The 22231-nt window shown below is 41.9% G+C and overlaps 1 protein-coding gene across 2 annotated transcripts in view; it reads right to left on the reverse strand.

Moving 5' to 3' along the window:
* Positions 1-923: 923 nt before the first annotated feature.
* Positions 924-22231, reverse strand: part of tbl3 (transducin beta like 3) — a 33319-nt gene continuing 12011 nt past the window's right edge. Inside the window, exons 16-23 of one of the 2 annotated variants that reach the window (XM_063191691.1) lie at positions 20386-20456; positions 18892-19048; positions 17564-17622; positions 16812-16915; positions 13724-13792; positions 12912-13070; positions 5623-5716; positions 924-2477 (exon numbers count right to left, since the gene is read on the reverse strand). In XM_063191691.1, coding sequence (XP_063047761.1) covers positions 1976-2477; positions 5623-5716; positions 12912-13070; positions 13724-13792; positions 16812-16915; positions 17564-17622; positions 18892-19048; positions 20386-20456 — 1215 coding nt within the window. In that variant the 3' untranslated portion in view covers positions 924-1975. Of the gene's footprint in view, positions 2481-5622; positions 5717-12911; positions 13071-13723; positions 13793-16811; positions 16916-17563; positions 17623-18891; positions 19049-20385; positions 20457-22231 lie in introns of both variants that reach the window. The other variant, XM_063191682.1, reaches the window with a different exon arrangement.

A 22231-nucleotide genomic window follows, 5' to 3' on the forward strand; every position in this document is an offset into this window, starting at 1 on the left:
GACTCTAATCACTCAGCTGCTGTGATAGACAGCACCCGTTGTCCTGGCTACCGCTGTCAATGGCAACAAGACGTTCACTGCTAAAGCCACTGGCTTGTATACAAGTCAGTGGCTAAAGCGAATGTTTCATACAGGTCTGTGGTTTCATATCACTCCGCAGGGGGTCCGGTCTTTTGTCATTCTAATCAGCTGCTGTGATAGACAACACCTGTTGTCCTGGCTACCTAGCTGTTGCCTAGCGGTGTTCTACAACGGCACTGTTTTGTTTTGCGCAGCAACAATCTTAACATTAAATAGGTCTAAAGAAATGTCCCCGCCATGTGTGAATCATTTAAGTATATCCATATAATAAGCGGGTTAACTTTCGGCGAGTCGGTCGCTTTGTGGAATAGCAGCACTTCAGAGAGAACAAGACCCCTCCGCTCCGCGTCGGGGTCTAAAGATTCTCTCTGTCGTGCTGCTATTCCACGGTAGCGACCTTCTCGCCGAACGTTAACCCTTACATATATGGTTGTATGGTCTGCCAAAGGAAATGCAGTTGAGTGAGACACAGCGTGTGCATAGAGATGAAAGCTATACTAGAAAGTAGTGCAGTAACACCAATACAAAATTGAAACTGAGCAAAAGCTCTTCAAAGCACTGGTATTAGGTTGGATATTGTGGTTACTGCCAATTTGACACAGCAATATCTCTAAAACGGGACACTTTTGGACCATTAGGCTTTGGCACAACATAAAAGGTGTTATGGAAAACATTTTCAGTCTAGACTTAATTTTGACAAAATATGTGGTTACTGCACTTTGCCTTTGTAGGGCAGCATACGGTACATAGGCTCCTCTCTTTATGGTTTTCACCCCAACTTCCCCTGTGGGTTAGCCTTCTCAGCAGACAAGTACATAGACACAAAACAAAGGACTCAGACATACAGTTCACATTATATATTTTCTTAAAAATTAATTAATTTGACAAAAATAGCAAAATAACCTTCCATTCCCCTGCACTGTCTTACTTAATTGTTTTGACATTAGTTGAGTTACAATCACAAACCAGGTCAGACCATACACAAACGTGTGTAATGTGTGTGAGAATTTCCTTGATGAGAGGACAAGAGGGGGGAAAAAGGGAAAGTGAAAATAAGTGAGGCACATTTTAAAACGGACGTTATCAAGCCTTTGGAGGAAATAATCTATTAAAAGGTCCGTCAATGATCCTTTTGTCTCAAATGCAGATATACAGCACAGCGGACTGCTTGTAATGACGCGTGCAGAATGGTATGAAGGAAACAAAATGTAGAACAGAGGACACATTGTCTGGCATGTTTCCCACAGTCTTTCCTGGATAAATATCAATCTTCGATGCCCAATCACTTCACAAACTTTGAGAGTAATCAAATAAATCCTTTAGTTTTGTCAAATAAAATGTATGCGACATTTCATTAACACTCCGGTGAAACATACATACTAATAGTAATAAAAAAAATAACAAATCCTGAATAGTTCCATCTGCCCAGAATCTCATAAATGGACAGCAAGCCTTTGCACGGTACAACTATGTTTAAAACACTCCTTAGTTTGGCGTGTACTAGCACAGTGCTTCGTCGTCCAGTCCATCACAACACAGAGGGTCCAACTCAAACTAGTACCTCCCATACTCTCCTTTTGGCTTGTGGCCTTGTGACTTGAGGCAAGACATCATTGATGGTGGAAGTTTTAATCAAGAACACAACAAAACACAATTGAAAGGTCATTTTCTCCTTTGCAATGGGGACGTTGAATGGGGAAAGGGCCCACAAAGTCGCTCCGCCTACGCAGACAGCGGGAGAACGTTATCGTTTTCTCCATGGAGGCGGGGGCAAAAGGCCACAAGCAAAAGCAGAGCATGGGAAGTACTAGTTTCAAATAGACCCAGAGAGGGCAAGTCAGGGGAGGCTTCTGATTGGTGACACGTATGGAATGCTGCGTTCCACAGGCAGCCATCACCTGACCTCCGTCTGGATGTACGCAGGCTGCTCTGTTGAACTCAGTGCATCCGCGCCTTCCGTTACTGCATCTGCACTTTCTGTAGCCGCCTCGCTCACCACAACACCCTTTCTTCTCAACACGATCACTTTCTTCTCCTCCTCCTCCTCCTCCATCTTGACATCGTCATCATCATCATCATCAGCATCGTCCTCTGAGCTGCCAATTGTGTAAGTCACCTGCACTCTGCTCTTGCCGTTCACACCATTGTGTGGATGGGTGGAGGCTTTATTTGAGGCACCATCACCCTCATCCTCTTCCTCCTCTCCATGTCCAATGTCCTGAGGGTTCTCCTGCTTGTGCTCCTCCTGCTCCTCCTCCTCCTCCTCCTCCTCTTTCGACGGTGGTGATGCTGCTTCACCTGTATGCTCCTGCTCTGCAGATGGGGTCTTGTCCATCAGGAACAGAGGCTGATAGCCAGGAAGGGAGCCGGTGTCCATCTCTTCATCCAGAGCCCCACTGCTGAGTAGGAAAGGAGAGGAGACAAGTGTTGGGTCACGTTCAAGTAATAAGGTTTAAAAAGCCGTTTTCACTACACTGTATTTCTTAAAGAGGGTCTGGTTGTGTTTCCAAAGTAAGCACAGGCTTGATATCAGAATAACGGCATACTGTACATCAGAACAAGGCAAGGCAAGGCAAGGCAAGGCAAGTTTATTTATATAGCGCATTTCATACACAGGTGCAACTCAATGTGCTTCACAAAGTTAACAAATGTAAATGAAAGGAAACAGGGAAGAAAGAAGGAAATGAATTAGAGTCAACAAGAACAAGACATTGACTGGTTGATGATGCTGTAGGGGCGACATTCATTATTTGCACTAATAAATAAAAAGTTGCACTTCTTGGAAAGAAATGTTCGTCACAACCAAACAATCAGTAAGAAGGTGATTTGCCAAGAAGGTGGCTTGCTAGCCTAATACAGAGTTGAATCTGAGACATACACACAGAGGCATCTGCTGGGGCTATTTTTCTAGCATTAGCAATCTGCTGATGTAAAACACAAATTGCAATATCCCAGAATGCTGACAATTAATACTGAATCAGAAAAAATAAAAATGGTCAGATCTCTTGCTAAACAGGACGAGTGCATCTGAACAGCTGTGAACTGGTGACCTGGATTTTTGTCGATCTCCGTCAGCAAAAAAATATGTACCAAATGCCAAACACAGTAGAGATGACAGCCTCAGCTCTACACTGTCGGTACACGTTTCGTCACACTCAGCACTAATAAACCATAGCAGACAGTTTCTTTTACAGCGCTGCTGAGTTAGAAGGGTGAGCTCCTCCATCTGGAGTAGTTTCTTTATCTCCCAGTAGACGAGCAGAAGTGAAAGCAAAGGACGGCAACATGTCTTCGATGACTACACAATGCCCAGACATTTATCACCAGCTTTAATCCATGGCGTGGGTTTTATTCAGGCGCCTTTGTCTGGACTTTGAAAGCCTGAGAGATATACTGTACCGTACACTGTGGCATACTGTAGGTTCAATCCGTAAGTCGGTCACACAGAACTATGCACTATATCAGTGTTTCCCAACCAGGGGTATGTGTACCACTAGGGGTACGCAAGTACACCTCATGGGGTACTTAGAAAAATGTAATAATAACAAATACATGGAGTGCAGTCACATTGGGAAAGAGGAACAGATATAGAGCATGAATGAGGGGGGTACTCATATGACAAAATTGCTTTGGGGGTACGCAGGACAATAAAGGTTGGGAATCACTGCACTATATATACACGTCAGAAAAAAGTCGCCACCCAAAAAAACACCAGTGCTTGGAATGCCATTAGCTTTGAGTATGGTATCAGTTTACTTTGCCATTGTTTCGATACAGTTGTGTTGAAACTAATAGCAGTGTGCTAAAAAGGCGAGTAAATGTCTACATTAAATTGAAATAAATTGTACTCTAAAGAACGCAACTGCATTAGGTACATTGCACATTCTATCTCAAAGCAAAAAAGGGGGAAATGTAATTGCATGCTATAATATTTCACAAAAAGTGAATAATTGTCAATGTTCAAACTAACCATGGTTTCTGATAACTGTTTCGCATCTGTGGTGCATGGAGTCAACCAACTTTTGGCAATGTTCAATAGGTATTGCAGCCCAGGTCAATTGTACTACATTCCACAATTCCTATGCATTTCTAGGTTAATCCTAATGAACAGCATATTTTATGTCAACCCACAAGTTTTCTATGGCATTAAGATTTCTATGGGATGGGTTCCAGGGATTGTGCTGGCCACTCCATAGTTGGATGCTGCTTGTCTGGAACCAAGATTTTGCTCACTTGTTGCTGTGTTTGGAGTCATTGTCTTGTTGAAACATCCATTTCAAAGGCATATGGCAAAATGACTGCTTACAGTATCCTGATTTCAGTAAAATGATCCATGATCCCTGGTACTCGGTAAATATCATATCATGATGCTCATACCACCATTAGATAAGATTGCTCTTTTTAGGTCTAAGGGTCACAGACATTTTTTCAGACGTCCTGCTAACACAGAATTCAAGCACAGTACACAATGAATACGTTTTAGCATAGTGGTGCAAGCATAATGATAAGTGCGCAATTTGCGGCAAGAATTTATCTTTCAACGCAGCAACCAGTTGTACAGACATTAACCACGTCACCTCTCAAAGATAGCAGGTAACTGCAACTGCAAACTAATAATAAACACATTTTAAGGCAAATGAGCTGATATTTCTGTGAAAAGCAATCAGGAAAATCAGAGTGGCCAATTTCTCTCCCTTCCTTCAATTCTATCCGCGCATCCGGTTTTAAAAATGCACATGTACACACGCCTGCTATCTCTCTATATCCCTCTACTTTGGTCGATAATCTTCTGGCAACATAAACCATCAAGGAGGTGTCTGTGAATAAAAAATGTCTTTGTCTTGTCTTTGATGACTAATGACTTTGGCAAAGCATGCAGCCACAAGTCAATTAAAGGGGCACAATGAGGACGACCTAGTGAGAGATGTAGGATGACGTAGTTTGCACAGTACCCGTGGAACGCCTAACCGTCATGAAAAAATGCTGTTCAAATAGGCTCGCTGTGAGAATGTTTTTCATCACAGAATGCCAGCAGTTGGTACAAATCTGAATACGTTAGCGAGCTGTTACTCGTAGCGAGTCGCTCTGTCTAAAGTTACATGTGGGGTTCTCTGACAGCGGAACGTGAAAGTGGTCGCGAGAGTCATCGTTCACTTACTATTCACTCAAATAAGAGTCGGCTGACTCGGGACAGTGATTAATTTAACGTTTAATCCTCCACAGAGCCCCCATTAAGAATTGCATTATCTAGCAAGAATAACTCCGGTTTTGGATCCGTTTCAGCTCGACTGAGGATTATACATGACTTTTAAACCTCTGACTTTAGTCGGACTGAGATAATAATTTAAAATGTCTCTAAGTGCACGTATACCCACTGAGTAATGGTGAGAGTGTAAGGCAGGCTTGTCCCCGTCCACCTGACCTGACTGATGCCTCCCTTTATCAGGAGTTGATGATGAGTTTTGCGAAGTTCTCGTGGGTCATTAATGGTTGTGGTTGGAGCGGGGGGTGGGGTAATGGGCGTGTCCATGTCCTCCTTACCTGACGGTGGCCCCAGTGAGTCTCATCTTCTGCCACATGTAGTCCAAGAACATGGAGGCTTGCAGCAGGCGCCCAATACGCTGCATGTGCCTCTCTGGGGAACACAGAGGAAACACGGCACAGTCAGAGTCAGGCAAACACCCATTCAGAGTAGTTTTTGAAGTCGGCACACTTAAAATCCTTTCTGTTGTCTTTTATTATTTCATGGCTGGATTACGTTTCGACTTCAACAGTTTTCATCAGATTCTCGCCATTAAATAATAAAAAATAAAAGACAACAAAAAGGATTTTAAGTTTGCCGACTTCTCACTTCGAAAACTACAGTCAGCCTTTGTCCTGCACCTTTTCCTGGGATGGGCACAATCCTCTCCTTCAACTAAGCACTCATGGGACAGGACAGAGACTTTGAAAACAGAATGAACACCTTTCTACACAGTTGCTAAAAGCTAAGCGTGCTCTAACGTCATCACATATTTCCTCCAATACACATATCATTAATATAAAAATCTTAGATGAATACGATATTGATTGCCTTACCACACACAAAATCAACAGGATTTATTTATTTTACATAGGATGACTACCTCCCTTGCTGGGAACTCATGTACTAAGACTTGCGTGGATTTCCATCTACATCTTGACATGAGTCACACACACACACACACACACACACACACACACACACACACACACACACACACACACACACACACACACACACACACACACACACACGGGTGATTCTCACGAAACGCGCAACAAAGTTGTTTTGACAACCATTTTTTCAAAATGCTTTTTTGATTGAATTTCTTTTTGAATCGGTTACATTAAAGTGTACAGTTACTAAGCACAATAATATCAACTTACCTGACAACTATTTAAAACAATTTTTTTAACGTTTTAAAAGTCCATGTCTGCTAAAATGCTCATTACCGCAATTTTTTTCTTTCATGAAATGTATTAGGAAACTTAATTGTTCTTGCAGTTTTGTTCATTGAATATTGATAGTTGTACTAGGGGCTACATAAAACACTCAAAAAAGTTTTTTTTCTTATTATTGTAGTTTAAGAATTTTACCATTTTACCTCATTACCGCAATAGGATCATTTGTTTTCCTCTTTAATTTTAGAATAAATCAGTGAAAACCTACAATTTCGGTCCAAAAATATATTGAAGTGAAAGAAACATGAAAGGTACTGTGTTCATAAAAAATATATATGAATACAGTTTTCCTTTAGTACTTTTTTTTTACAATTAAGTGCTCATTTCGGTAATGAGGGATACATTTCGGTAATGAGAATGAGTTTTCGGTAATGAGAATAAGGAGGAATAAATTGAACTAAAGCCTAATATTAGTAAGTGATGTGATTTGTTATTATTATTAGCACAACGACAGAGTCTCCAGGGCAGAACTAATCAAATGACACCTAATAAGATGATAAATATATTCTATATAAAACCATTCATTAAGCTACTGAAGGATATTGGGATTCAAGACTTGACCCAGCCAAAGACCATAAAAGACCATAGGTCAGGGGTGGGGAACCTGTCTCGAGGGCCATTTGAGGCCGTTTAATCACGCCCCCGATATAAAATCAATGTTATCCAGCTTCACATGAAATATGACATATTTTGTAAAGGAATCAACATTTGCAATACAATTAAGTTATATTCAGGGGAACTAGAGAAGGTGGGATCTGTTCTAAAGGTGGCTGCCTTCAATATAGGCCTAATGTGCAGGGGGAAATCCTCAGATAAATTTGAAGAGGCCCCTCGAATGAAAAAGGTTCACCACCCCTGCAGTAGGTGAAGAGGTGAGCCCCCTCCTGGGCACCAAAGTAACATCATAGTATAGGGGGTGAAGGCCAAGGGGTGCACACTAAATTTAAAGTTAGTCCATCATCAAAACACCGGAGGGTAGCCACCTGATGACCCCAATGAAGCGCATACATCCCACTCCTCATCCCCACCCTGAATGACATCACAACTCACCACTTATCTCTCCAGCCAAAAATCTATAGTGGACCAGAAATCTAAATCTGTCATGAGAAGGAAAATAATGTCGCAGTGCGAGGTCGTGCACTGGACTTTTTTTCTGACTCAGCACGCACCGGCAACTAGGAAGTAGGTAGTAGAAGGAACAAGAGATGACTAGAGTAGCTTGTATGGTATGTGGGTTCGGTACACCTTGGTTTTAGGGTTCACAGTTCGGTACATTTTCGGTACAGTATCACCATAATGCTGTCCGGACCAAAGCTGGAATTCACAATGAACGTTATGTGTTATGAAATATCACTGAACACCACTAACTGCTTGTGTTGCACATTGCACATCAATGGCAGTCATGGGTTAGGTCATCATCAGACTCCCGATTCCCGACCCGTCGGGTTGGTGGAGGGAGTAATTAACCAGTGATCTCCCCCATCCTCCTCCATGACTGAGGTACCCTGATCATAGTACTGCTCCCATTCAGGTGCTATTGGGGATGAGGCATAAATGCCATTCTTTTGTGTGCAGTGTTCATGTGTGTGCTGTGGAGTGCTGGATCACAATGACAATGGGAGTTGTAGTTTCCCAAGTGGGCTTTCACTTCACTCGCATTTTTGAAAAAGAAAAAATGTTTGGTTTTCAGGACAATATCAGACATGCCCATAATAGTATAGGGTGCATGAAACACAGAATTAAAACGTTGCAAAATCCTGCTCTTCTCTTGCAGTATTGTTCCATTGCAACTTCCTTGTCATTTTCTAGCATGTTTGGTACTTGTCAACGGGTGGCACAATAGACTTGGAATTTTGAATTGCTGTGAATGGGCATTTTCAGCTAAATCAGTGCAAAGTGCATTTGGAGGCTGTTTTGATCCAGTTGCCTCTCCACTTACCCAGGACATCAAGAACCCACAGCATGACTAAAAGACTAAAAAGGTACGTGGGTGCTTGAGCATGGCTAAAGGATCGAAGTATGGGACCTGAAACCTTGCTAAAAGTTGCAAACAACATGCATAAGCAGTTTCTAATTTGGGAAAGTGTAAAGGCAACTACAGCATTCCTCCAAATGATTCTTCTTACTAGTTTTGATTGAAATATTCTAAAAACTGCTTCACACTGAATTCGCTAAAAAGGCCTATTCACTGCTATTTCAAATGCCAAGCCTTTTGTGACACCACAAAGATTTTGGAAGGAAGTCAAGTTAGTAAAAAAGGATAAATACTCAAACCCACTACAAATGAGGGTATGACAACCAAACACAGGAAGCAAAAAAACCTGTCAATTTCTGGGAAAGCACATAGACTTGAAGTGAGTCGATTTTGTCTCCCAACTTTTTCCCTTTTTGCCATCTACAGTTGAGGACGATATTATTAGCCCCCCTCCTGAAATTAGACATCTCTCTTGATTTCTCAGTGAGGAGGACCATTATGAACCATTTCTGTTATTCTGGAAACAAATACACTGATGGAGATAATGTCCAATGAGTTGAATTTGGATTTTTCCATTTTCACAATGAGTTTAAACAAAAAAGGGTAAAAATGGCAAGGACAAAATTATTAGCCCCCTTATCATTAATAGTCAATATAGTGCCATTTATGAACCAAAACTGACATCAGGCACTTGGATTAGTTGTTAACTATGTTGGCACATGCCCTACCAGGGATTTTGGCCCATGTTTTCATTGCAAATAGTTAACCTGATCCAAATTGCATGGATGTTGAGGATGGACATTCATTTTCAGCACTCCTCAAAGACTATCCAAAAGATTGAGATCTGAACCACGACATGATCGTGGTTTTAGTAACCTTGAAGAACATTTGAACAATTTTGGATGAAAGTTTTGGGTTATTATCTTATTGAAAGCTCCAGTGAAGATTTTAGCTTCCTCTATGATCCTATTTTTGCATGGTCACCTTCCACATTCTATCATAATCTTCTTTTTTTATGGTGCTGTACACCCAAACAAGGTTTCCTGTGGCTGAGGCTGCCACAGAATGATGCTTCCACCACCATGTTTAACTGTGGAAACCATGTTATAAAGTTTTAAGGACTATCCCATTCTCCAACTGACAGAAGCAGAATTCATGCATCAAAGCAGGTGCAATTGAATCTCATCAGATGAAATCAGAGACTTTCAGAACTCATTTTTTACTTTTAAATGTTCATAGGCAAAGCTCTCTGATATGCACCGCCTTTAGTAAAAGGGTTCTTCTGTGATGATGGCCCCAAAGCCCAATATGATGACAAGCCCTAACAGCTGTCTTTCTTGACATAAAAAACTCCAGGTGAGGCCAGGTCAATAACAATCATCTAGGCAGGTGTCCAATGCTTCTTTGGTCTAATGAGACAAAGCAGTTTCCACAGTTACAAATAGTGGTGGGGGCATCAAGTTTTTAGACTGTTATTCAGCCTCAGACACAGGGAGTCTGGGTCTGGATCTGGATTGCTGGGTCCTCCAACAACATTGTAATCCAATGTAAACATTTAAATTAGTTCAGAGGTTCTTCAAGGACACTAAAACCATGATACTGGAATGACCTGCTCAAAGTCCAGTCCTCAATCCCACTGAGAGTCTGTGGCAAATGTCTATGCTCAGCATCCATGCAATTTGGACCAGCTAGAACACTTTGCAGTGAAGATATGGGCCAAAATCCCTAGTGGGGCATGTGCCAACCTAGGTAACAACTGATCAAAGTGCCTGTTGTCAGTTTTGGTTCATAAATGGCATCATATTGACTATTAATGATCAGGGGGCTAATAATTTTGTCCTTGTCATTTTTGCCCTTTTTTGTTTAAACTCATTGTAACGATAGAAAAATGAAAATTCAACTCATTGGACATTCTCTCCATCAGTGTATTTGTTTCCAGAATAACAGAAACGGTTTATAATGGTCATTCTCACTGAAAAATCAAGATAAATGTCTAATTTCAGGAGGGAGGCTAATAATATCGTCCTCAACTGTACGCAATCTGACAACTTCACTGCAAGTGCTGGCTTCGTTGTTTGCAATTGCCTTTGCATTGGGTGACATCACTAGGCAATTTGATCATTTTTTGCATCAAAAGACCACATTTCGAGGGTGGAAACAGCCAGAATATTGATTCATGGGTTGGCATGTGAGCAAGAATTAAGTTGTGACTTGCTACTCTCAATGAACTCTCACAACAGGGTTTCTGGCCCATAGTCGATTAAGTTATTGTTCTTCTAAGGGTGGGACAAAATGTAAATGTTACCACAACATTAGCCAGAAAGGATGAGAACAGAAAAATGGTCTAAGAACAACACCTATATGACCACTGAATTTAGCCAATGTAATGTATATGGAGATGATCACTTTTACAGACAACCCCCATTAGTTGAAGGAACTATTGTATATGTTAGGCATTTACTTTTGCTTTGTTTACTTACAATATTGTATATCGAATATCGATTCAATTGCATATTTCAACCTGAAATGGATGCAATTTCACTTAACACTTCCATCAAGTGCTTTAACTATAATTAAGTGACATAGTGACAATATTTATACTGCAAAAATATAATTTCTATTCAAGGTTGCAGTTGCATGTTTAAAAATGTACATAAATAAAAAGCGAAATACATATATGTCATGAAAATATATTCTAAATGTAAATCACCATAGAGTCTCATTACCGAAATTGACAATCCTCATTACCGAAAGGTACTTAAAACATTGCGGTAATGAGAATGTGTATTGCGGTAATGAGATGGCTCAGCACAATAATGCTAACTGTAACTTGAGTAATTATGACATAGCTAATTCATGACCATTGTTGAATTCTGAAAAGGAATACCCTATTACCAAGCAAGTTTAAAATGAAAAAATCTTTTTCATTTCGAAATATTGACTGATTTCGGTAATGAGAACCACTTTTGTCGTATTTGCATATTTTTGAGACAAATTGTGACATTTTACAGGCACAAACAATAAGGCTGACTAATCATGTAGCAATCTTGAATCTCCTGTTAGTACAGATGAATTGGAGGTAGTTTCAGCTCATAATGAAATTCTGATGGCTTTTAATTGTAGTTCTGAAATATATTGCGGTAATGAGAAGAAAAACTTGGGGACACGATCTTTTCTTGAAATATTCATTAGTGTTCATTATTTAAATTGCCAACAAGGAACACTTAATGAAACTTCGGACATAGACTAACGCTCTTGTAGTGTCATTTATGTATTTTTAAAGTTTTTATTATGTTTTACCCTAATTCAAAGACCAGAAATTTTGGTCGGGACACATTTCGGTAATGAGAATTTGCCTATAAAATGCATAAAAAGTGGAAAATAAAAATAATATTTCTTAAAATGAACTAGTGTGCCAGAAAGTACACGTCTCGCTCTACAGTCATGTATATTATCAAAAGAATCCCTGTCATATTTAACCATTAAAAAGTCATTGCCATTGTTTTTTTTAGCTACGTGAGAATCACACACACACACCTTTAAGACTTTCAAACACACAAACACACACACACCTGCATATACACAGGAACACGCACAGGTTAAAAAATGCTTCGACAAAAGAATGCACAGCTTGATGGACACCTCTTCATTATTCCAGTACTGATCTTCAATGGATATGATATTGATTGCCTTGTCACACAAGTAATATCAATGAATCAATCCATAGTATTACATACAGATTCAAAACCTATTAATGTTTAACTACAATTTGGGTGGGGAGACGAAGTTAAATCTGTTCCCAAACTGGCATGAGAATGTGCATTTTGAAATCATACTAACGTAGGCACGTGCTCATGCACACACGCAACACCACCAGTCCCCGTATCACTGTATGACAAGTCTCTTTTGTAAACGACTTGAAACCCATTAAGTGTAGTGTAGTGTAATGCAATATAATGAACAGGTTCCTGGGAGTGGTTTTTGTTTTGTGTAGAGCGGTGTCGTAAATGGAATGGGAAAGCGCAGATAATTCCAAACCCGCCCATCGAGACTGAGCCTCTGACGGGGTGGCGGTACACAGCGTACATTAAACGCAAAGCTCTGTAACAGGTATGATGACAGGTATGCACCTGCATGGATCTTAGAGAGCGTGTGCTCCTCAGGGCTGACATGGCTAAGTGGGCTAAGGCCATAAAATAGGACCCGGGTTTGATTTCGAACCAAGGACATGTCCCGAACATTTCATCCCTCTCTCCCAGTCTCTCATACAAAATGTGCGTTCCCATGCAAGCACAGTTTTGGCTCCATAAGATGAAAATAAATGAGATAAGAAAATAAAAGAAGAAAACGGGTGTAGGAGGTGGGGTTGTACCGGTGTAAGGGATGAGGGCCTCCAGGTGTGAGCGCGCTCCCTGGAAGCTCAGCAGCTCGTCTGGGCTCAGGTGTGTCAGCAGCACCTGCACCACGGCCTGGGCGTGCAGACAGTTACGGGCGTTGGTGTTCCACACCGTGCAGAACCGCAGCAGGGACTCTGGAGGATTACACACACGGAGTACACACATCAGGAAACACACACACATACGGAAACACACACACCACATACACTTGGAAATGCAGAACAAAAAACAGAGACATAATGCAAGGGCTACACAGATACATAATGACATGGGAAACATTATCCGAGCCTCTGGAGAATCACACACACACACACACAAAACACACATTAGGAAACACATTAGTAACGCCACACCACAAAGAGAACACACACATCATGCAGCCACTCAACAGATAGACAATGGGAACCGGAGCAGAGCCTCTGGGACAACACACAATAGAGAACGCACGCACGCACGCACGCACGCACGCACGCACGCACGCACGCACGCACGCACGCACGCACGCACGCACGCACGCACGCACGCACGCACGCACGCACGCACACACACACAACAGGGAATGTTAATATATTGCAAGCACATTCAGAACGATTTAAGATCACGGCTTTACATTATCCACTAGGCCACCATGTTTTAGATGTTTAATTGAAGGAGTCCTTGCATCTGCACCCAAAAGATAACAGGTCAGACTCACTGGAGTCATCTGTAACGTTCACCCAAAACGAAACTGTCAAAAGTTCTGAAACATCCTTCGTAGACACAGACTTGCAGAATAAAGGAGGCCTACCTTTTTGGTCCTGACGCAATTTCAAGATGGTCTTCTGCAACTCTTCACTTTCTTCACTCTGTTGGATAGCTGCGGGGAACATAAGAAATCTTGTATGAGCAATGGTAACAATGCATGATTAGCGCACTTACTTGCCATGACTGCATTTTTGAATGAGCTTTGTGAGGACGTACTGCATTCCTCACCCACCTCATATCTGTTAAAGGGGTATGCCACTATTTTGGGACTTACTTTAAGACAAGTTAAAAGAGGGAGTATGTAGCTAAGCTAGTGAAAGTCAATGGATCACTGTAGCATGTAGCATGCTACACGGATCCATTGACTTTCACTAGCTTAGCGACATGCTCCCTCTTTTAACTTGTCTTAAAGCAAGACAATGGCTTACATGAAAAATAAGACACTTTACCACCTTCATAAACCCTCGCTAACGATTTTAACCGTATTAAGCCCCAAAATAGTGGCATACCCCTTTAAAGAACAGGATGTCTGTAGCCAAAGAGAACAACTATGGACTACAGCAGGGGTGTCAAACTCAAATTGACGTAGAGCCAAAATCAAAATCTGGAACGAAGTCATGGGCCAAAAACAGTATTTATTGAAAGCAATGGACGAAAATTGTGCATGCATGCGCTTCATACTCACAGTAAAATTTTATAACCATTCTTTCCTATCATATATGGTAGTTCAAATGTGCCTGCACATCCTGTGACACCCCACATGTCATGCTCAAGTCTTATGACATACACTAATGGTGTTTGTGGGCCAACTGTGTCATACACATTTGAAATGATCTCACGAACCGAATACAAAGACTATGTGGGGCAATTTTGCCCCCTGGAGATGAGTCTGACATCCCTGGACTACAGTATTATGCAGTATGCTACGTTCTTAAATAATGCAGATCAGTCTGCAACTTCAGGTGGGATAAAGAGCCAGTCTTGCCGTGATGACAGAAACCCATTGATGACAGGCAGACCACAGCTTTCAGTCATGCATTGTGTTTGTTTTTGAAAAACGGCACTTCAGAAATTCCTGTGAAACTCTGTCCAGCTGGAGCGTGAAGGTTGTGTTTTGTTTTGGAGCGTTAAGGTTGTGTCTTAAGACAATACATATTGTGATGGGACTGTTCAGCGTGCATGTGATCTACACATTACATGCGAGTGATCAATACATTACAAAGGGGCAAATAACTGAACTTTTCCCCAACAGGAAATAGTCTCGTACGTGTCTAGGCCTGGGTATTGATTGACAATTTTCGGTTCCGGTTCCATTTCCGGTTCCTTCGTTTCGGTTCCGGTACCAGAACGGTTCCATTTTCGGTTCCTAGAAACCCTGAATTAAACCTGCAGTTACCCAAAGTGGCCAGTAGATGGCGTAACGGGTCTGTAAATCATGAGTTTCCCTGCCTGCCACAAGGCGGAGCTCTTCGTGACTTAAGCAATGGCGGGTTAAAGGCATTTAATTCTATACAGCATTCATGAATAATTGCATGCTGCAAGTTGTCCTCTCGGCATGGCTTGGCAAGTATATTAAACGGTTTTGATACTGATAAATGTACTCATGTCTGATTAAAATTGTTCTGCTGTACGGTGCAACTTCACTTCTGGTACCAATCCTATGTCAAGCGTGCCTGACATGATTTTTTAATGTAGCCTACGCTACCCAGTCTGTCGACAGCTGGGGCTTTTCTACTAGGTACTGCAGAACTGTTCTAACACAACTAGGCTTCATAAATAGGCTATTCATGAAACTTGACGGGGTCTCGATGGTGCTGTCTCGCACGCATTTCCATACAGGGACTAGAACTGGGCCGTATGATCAGCTGCTGCAAGTAGCCGCGACAACACTGTGCTTTCACGCCATGGTGAATCTAAGCTAAAGAGTCCTAATCTAAACGATATATAGGCCTAATTATATATATAACCAGCGATCGCCTTCTCCTACAGACATGTGTTAGGGCTTGTTCGAAAGCTGCGAATCTTAGCTTTTTACAGTTTTTTACGGCACGTTTTTATGTTCTTTCATTCAAAAGTTATTGAACTGTAAGCGGCCGCTGTTGCAAGTGAAAAAATAGCGCTTTCCAACCATTTTTTTAATCTCGTCATTTTTTTCCTAACAGCCAGCGATCTCCTTAACCTAGACCTACAGACATGTGTTAGGGCTTGTTCGAAAGCTGAGATTCTTAGCCTTTACAGTTTTTACGGCACGTTTTTATGTTCTTTCAATCCACAGTTATTTAACCTTAAGCGGCCGCTACTTCAAGCCTAAACAATGGCGTTATTATCCAGCCGGATAGAGAGGAAATATTTTTTTCTCGCTGTGTTCTTTGTTCCCTCGAATTAAACCGACGGTCTAAATAGGCTACATTTGTGCGTCCCCTACACAAGACCAGTTCTTTCTCAGTTAGCTCTTTTCATGGAAAAACATGTTTCCAAGGAGTCAGAGACATCTTCCTGAAGAGTCGAGGTCATGGTTGAGGTTGACGGTATAGCATAGTTGAGGTTGACGGTGCCGTTGTAAAGATGCTGCAACTCCGCACGCAAGTTAATCGAATGCAAGAGCAGGTGTTTGAACAGGTTGGATGTATTGCCATTCTTGCATGATAGCCTATTAGTTTATCGCAGATAGGCTATTGCAGCGCGCTCCTTCCTTATCTACTTTCCTGAAATATAGCCACGCTTTCGACGGCATGTTTTTGTTTCTCAATAGTACAATCAGCTGGTTGAATATCAGCTGTCTTATCAATCGTTTAAATGAGGTGCGAAACGGGAAGAGGAGGAGCGTGGTCAGTTTGTGACACTTGTGGCCGCGTGCTTAAACACACATTTGATGGCTCTGACAGTCAGACTTCAGGAACCGAAACGTGGAACCGACAGACAAGGCACGTTTCGATTCCAAGTAGAACCTTAGCTTTTAATTCGGTTCCATCAAAGAATTGAATTTCGGTACCCAGTCCTATACGTGTCATGCGGAAGCGCACACACACATACAGGCACGTACACACACACATACACGTGCGCACGTACAAACGCCCACACATACATGTGTGTGTACGCGTACACACACACGTACACACACACACACACACCTTTGATGACCTGCAGTACAGTATGCGGCTGGTCTAGAGAGAGGGCCAGACCCAGGGCCTTCAGGTATTTCTTCTCATGGAGCAGGTTAGACAGCTCCTGCTGCCTGGAAAGAGGCAAAACAAATACAAGTGGTCAGCAACTGATATCGGGTGACATCGGAATCTTCAAAGTCAAATGGTGTGACTCCACTAATGTGTTTGTGATTTGGTTTTGATTAGCTGGTCGTTACTTTTTAAGTTGGGGCATGGTGCGATAAACCTTCTCAATAAGAGAACAAGATGGAGAGTCTATATTTTCTGTACCTAATCTGATGCATTTCAAGCGCACCTAAAGCAGCACTATTTTTTGTTTTTACTTTAGCTTAGAATGTGTAGAATGTTTTTGCAATGGATGATAAATTCCTTTTCTAAAAAACATATTTTTGGGGGGCTTTTTATTGCCTTTATTTGACAGGATAGTGAAGGTAGTGACAGGAAGTGAGTGGGCAGAGAGAGATGGGGAAGGGTCTGCAAAGGACACGCGCCAGGAGTCAAACCCGGGTCGGCCGCATAGCAAACGAGTGCCCTACCATTTGTGCCACGGAAGGGCCGGATGATAAATTCCTAAGCAGAAAACACATTCTGCAAATGGAAGATGCCAGAAGAAAAGATCCTCACCCTAGTAAGATCTAGCGTAACTACAGTAGGGTTTGGTGATTAGTTTTGTTTACAGGAAGGGATTAGTAAAACATTTAGTAAATGCAGGTACACACTTGAGGATTTGACTTTCCTCCTTGGCCTGTTCCTCCGCCAGTTCCTCCTCAGTGACGTCCTGCAAGGAAGAGAAACAACACTGGTTAATCTCCAACAGGGCCACTGACAGCGTTGGCTGGGCCCAGGACAATGTCATGCGAAAGGGCCCCAACCAATGCACACAATGTTTCGAGAAACTAATTTCAACTGACAACAACCGACCGCATCGGGCTGTAAATAATACTCGATCCTATGGCCAACAATCGAATCGTATCGTATCGTAACATGGGACATTCTGAAGTATCAAAAATAATAAAAGCGCAAGCCCCTGCCCAATGCCCAAATAATAGAAGTGGAAAAGTAAACAAATTGTACCGTATCGTGGGGCATTCTTAAGTCTCAAAAATAATCGAATCGCTGCCTTTAAGATATCGATATCGTATTGTCATGGAGGCTGTGATTTACACCCCTAACACAACGTTGACAGACGTGACTCAACATTGCCACTGCAAAGCCAGAAAAGGAAATGCGGGCAAAAGAAAAACAGAAGACAGATCTTTTTTTATCTGAAGCACATCAGGTATCACTCTCATTTGCACAGAAGGGGATGTTAAGCTGTATAGCTTGGTTTACGGGACATGGGTGTCTGAAGAGAAATGCAATTACATCTCACCAGAATGAGAAGGAGGATTTTACATCCGTGTACAAAAGGACAGCAGACAGAATTAGACTCATTTGAGAAGTAGGTCAAATAGATAGATTGATAGGCCCAAACAACATACAGGTAATTAAAATGTCTGAATTAGCAACCAAAACCGTGGCAAGAAAACAAAATAATTGTGCATGCATTAACAATTAATTTTGATGATATGCTTCTCCCAGCTTGTGTCGCATTTTGTACACATGGTGCTGCTTGTGGACACGGTGGTATTTGATAATAAATAGTGATACTCAGCTTGTGAGTCTGGATTTTCTCCTCTTTAAGTTTGGAGTTTTTTTCACGCACCCAAAGTTACTCTCGAAGTTGAGCGCTGTCGCTCCCTCTGTTACATTTGAAGCATTTGGTACACAGAGACACTTAAAAGCCTTGAATTTCCCCAAAAATCAAACATGCAACTAATCAGTGTCTTATCGTTTGTTTTAGTCTATATAGTTTGTTTTTAATTATATATTTTCTATTGTCAAGGTCACACTTGTATGCATGTCTATGTATTTCTGCCCTGTTGATTACTTTTTTTCTGGTGGTTGCAAAAAAAACAAAAACAAAAAAAAAACCTTTACTCTCAACGTTACAAGAGCACAGTAACAGCGCCTTCACTCCACTGTAACACTGTAAGTATGCACAGACCTTCCAGATAATGATGTTGGAGTCTGCCGAGCCGGTGACCATCTGGCTGTCCTTGCTGCTGACGTGAAGACCCCAGACTTTGTCCTGGTGGGCATCCAGCGTCTTCACACACTCATTAGTCTTAATGGTCCACAGCTTCACCAGTCCATCAGAGCCACTGAGGAGAGCAGAGGACAACAAGGGGGTCAGAGAGAGGAAGGAACAACAGCTGGGGGATCAGAGGGGTTGAGGTTCGAATCCCAATGTGTGTGTGTGTGGGGGGGGGGGGGCACGGTCTCTCTCTACACCTTCATCCATACATATTGAAATTAATACACTTGTATTGAAATGAATACATGTTGTGCACAAGAGTCACTGGGAAAAGATCACTATAGGGGGTCAGAGAGAGGGTCAGCTTACATCATATCAGACTTAGGCCTACACACTAGCCTAGTGCTAGAGGTATATCCCCCAAACTCAACATTTCATCAAAGAAAGTGGATCTAAGAAGAAGCGTCATTTTGTTTCTTTTCCGGTATCCACTTTATGTCGGGTGAACGCCCCTTTAGGAGACCTTCGGTTAGGAGACCTTCGGAGTCCTGAGGTTGAGAATCAATCAAGTCCCCTTAGCGCTGTAGATGAAAAAGAGAAGAAGAAATAGGGGACAACGCCCCCTTAGGAGACCCAACTTGAGCACACGCTTTTGCATTGAGTGGGCGTGTTTTGCGTTATCTTGGTTTGATTCAGTATTTTTGATTTCATCCTTTTATGAACTCATTATAGAGCGTTAGTTCAAAGTGCTAGTGTTGGTTTCTGGGATATAATAAATGATAATTGTTTTGTCACTTTTGCTGATGATACACTACCCCTCATTCATCTACATCCTCAACTTCAAACTGACAACATTCAGCATATTTTGCCCTAAAGCATAACTAGCTATTCTTATCCATTTCTAATTTCATCCTGTAAAACTTTATTATACTGCTTCTTATGAAACATTCACTGGCTCTTCTTAACCTCTCACTACACTTTGCAACAACAATTAAGATTTAAATAAATAAACAATGCAGGCAACTTCTGCCATGCATGTGACGATGATGTGAAGTTGGCCTTTCAGCTGGCTCTGGCTCGATCTGATATGAAGTAGGCTTGTTGAGCTAAAGATGACACTTGACTTTAGTCATGTCGACATTCCACCGGCATAACAATAGGCTGACACACATTAATGCCAAGATAGACACACATCATTGGTGACTTACTGAAAATATTCTATGTACACACACAGGGTTTGATAAGGCAAATGTGACGGGAAGTCCTGTGTGTGTGTGTGTGTGTGTGTGTGTGTGTGTGTGTGTGTGTGTGTGTGTGTGTGTGTGTGTGTGCGCGTGCGTGCGTGCGTGCGCGCGTGCGTGCACGTGCGTATGACCAACTGTTTCTTTGTTCATTCGTTTGTGTTTGTCAGTCTGTCGTGTGTGGTGTGCGTGTGTGTGGTGTGTGGTGTGTGGTGTGTCTTACCTTGTCAGGATCTGGGTTCCCCGACTGGTGAAGATCAACTTCAGCACAGAGGCATCATGGCCTTCAAATGTCTGGCAGGACGAGCAAACACACACCATTAGGAATAAACACACATGTAACACAATACGTTTGTGCACACACACACACTTTCACACAGCGACCAAGTATGGAACCAAGGGACCTTTGAAATGTGCGTGGAATTTGAGTTGCTATATTTTGCTTGTGTCTATTTTCTGTTTTCTTTTCAAAGTCAGGTGAACACACACCTATAGAAGTTAATGGTACGGTACTAGATTACTATGCCGGTGGTGACCCGGCTTCGATTCGTGCCTGGGTCATTTGCCAGTCTTTCCCCGTTTCTCTCTCCCCACTCGTTTCCTGTCCCTCTGTCACTGTCCTATCATAAATAAAGCACAAAACCCTAAAAGAAATCTTTACAAAAAGGGAACCTTAACCTTGACAAAAGGGCTAAAGGCCGTCTCAAGTTCACTAATATTATATAGGATGTCTACAGTCTAAAGACGGCAGCGCTCAAGGAGCGATGAAAGTACCAAAAAAATGTCAAGACTACAGTAAATCAGTGTTTCCCATACGTTGAGGAAACTATGGCGGCCCGCCATAGTTTAAATTTGGCCGCCGTAGTTTCCGAAAATGTAAAAAAAAAAAAGATTATTATTATTTTTTTTAACGATTTCCGTTTTTGTTAAAAACGATTTGAATTACGATTTCCTTCGCATTTTCCTCCTGGAGTAAATACATCCTATAGAGAAAACCACAAGTGCTTGAAAGACAGAGGGATCAAAAGCCTAGTCAAGTTGTTATAGTTAACTTGGGTTTGGGCAGGGACGCAGGAAGTGGGGTGCTCCGGGTGCTGGACAACAGACGCAGCTGCATCATAGCCTTTCTACCTACTGCATCACTTGTGTATTAGGCCTACCCTAAATTCAGACATAGATTTTTTCCTCATTATTATTCTAAAATAGAAACACAAAATATGAATATTTTCTACTTTTTAAATACTTATAAGTAGTTTGAAATGTGAATGCAATTTTGGTTTGAAATGAGTGATAAACTTTTAGACCCCAACCAGACCGGAACACTGGTGTAGAACGGTGCAGCCAGTGACGCGGGAGAGATGTTTGTTTTGTTTAGCTTGTGGTGTCAAGGTAGTAATAAAAGTATTAACAGCGATATGTTGGCTTGGGCATGCATCAACATACACGGTCTTAAACCATTGGAGGAGCTGACTTGTTGTGAAGAGAAGTCTCATCACTTTGGTGATCAAACACGGACCAACTAAGCAAGGAATTGGGTGAATTTAAAGTGCGACGGGAGAAGGGAATGTCACCAAAATTGTGCATCGTGTCAGGTAAGAAGTGGCTTTTGTTCCTTGCGGTGGAGATAGTAGCACATTGGTTGGATAGGTCTTGCCGGTGAAGTCTATCTTAGCCTCGGAGTTTGCTATGGGGTGAATCTGTAGCACAGCCGATGTTGTGAGTGGCTTGTCTATCAACTGTTGCCAAAGTTGAATTGCCGCGGTGTGAAATGGCTGTGCTATTGTTAGATGTTTTGGACTTTTGTAGTGGTGGCGATTTGTTCCTTTTGCCTCTTGCTGCTGATTTGACCACCGTTTAGCCTATGGCCTACGTTAAATGCAAACTAAAGGTGGCTTTCACACTCTCCCTGTATCAATAGCCAGCAATGGCACGAGCTGCTTTGGCGCTTAGCCTACTTCTCTCGCCGATCACAGCACAAACTCTTTGGCCGTCAGAGTGTAATCACATACGGGAAGCAGTATGCCTGTCTGTGTGTCGTGCGTGCTTTTGTGCGCGGGCGGGGAGACAGG

This window comes from Engraulis encrasicolus, chromosome 2 (genome assembly GCF_034702125.1).
Source record: "Engraulis encrasicolus isolate BLACKSEA-1 chromosome 2, IST_EnEncr_1.0, whole genome shotgun sequence".
NCBI classification, from domain to species: Eukaryota; Metazoa; Chordata; class Actinopteri; order Clupeiformes; family Engraulidae; genus Engraulis; species Engraulis encrasicolus.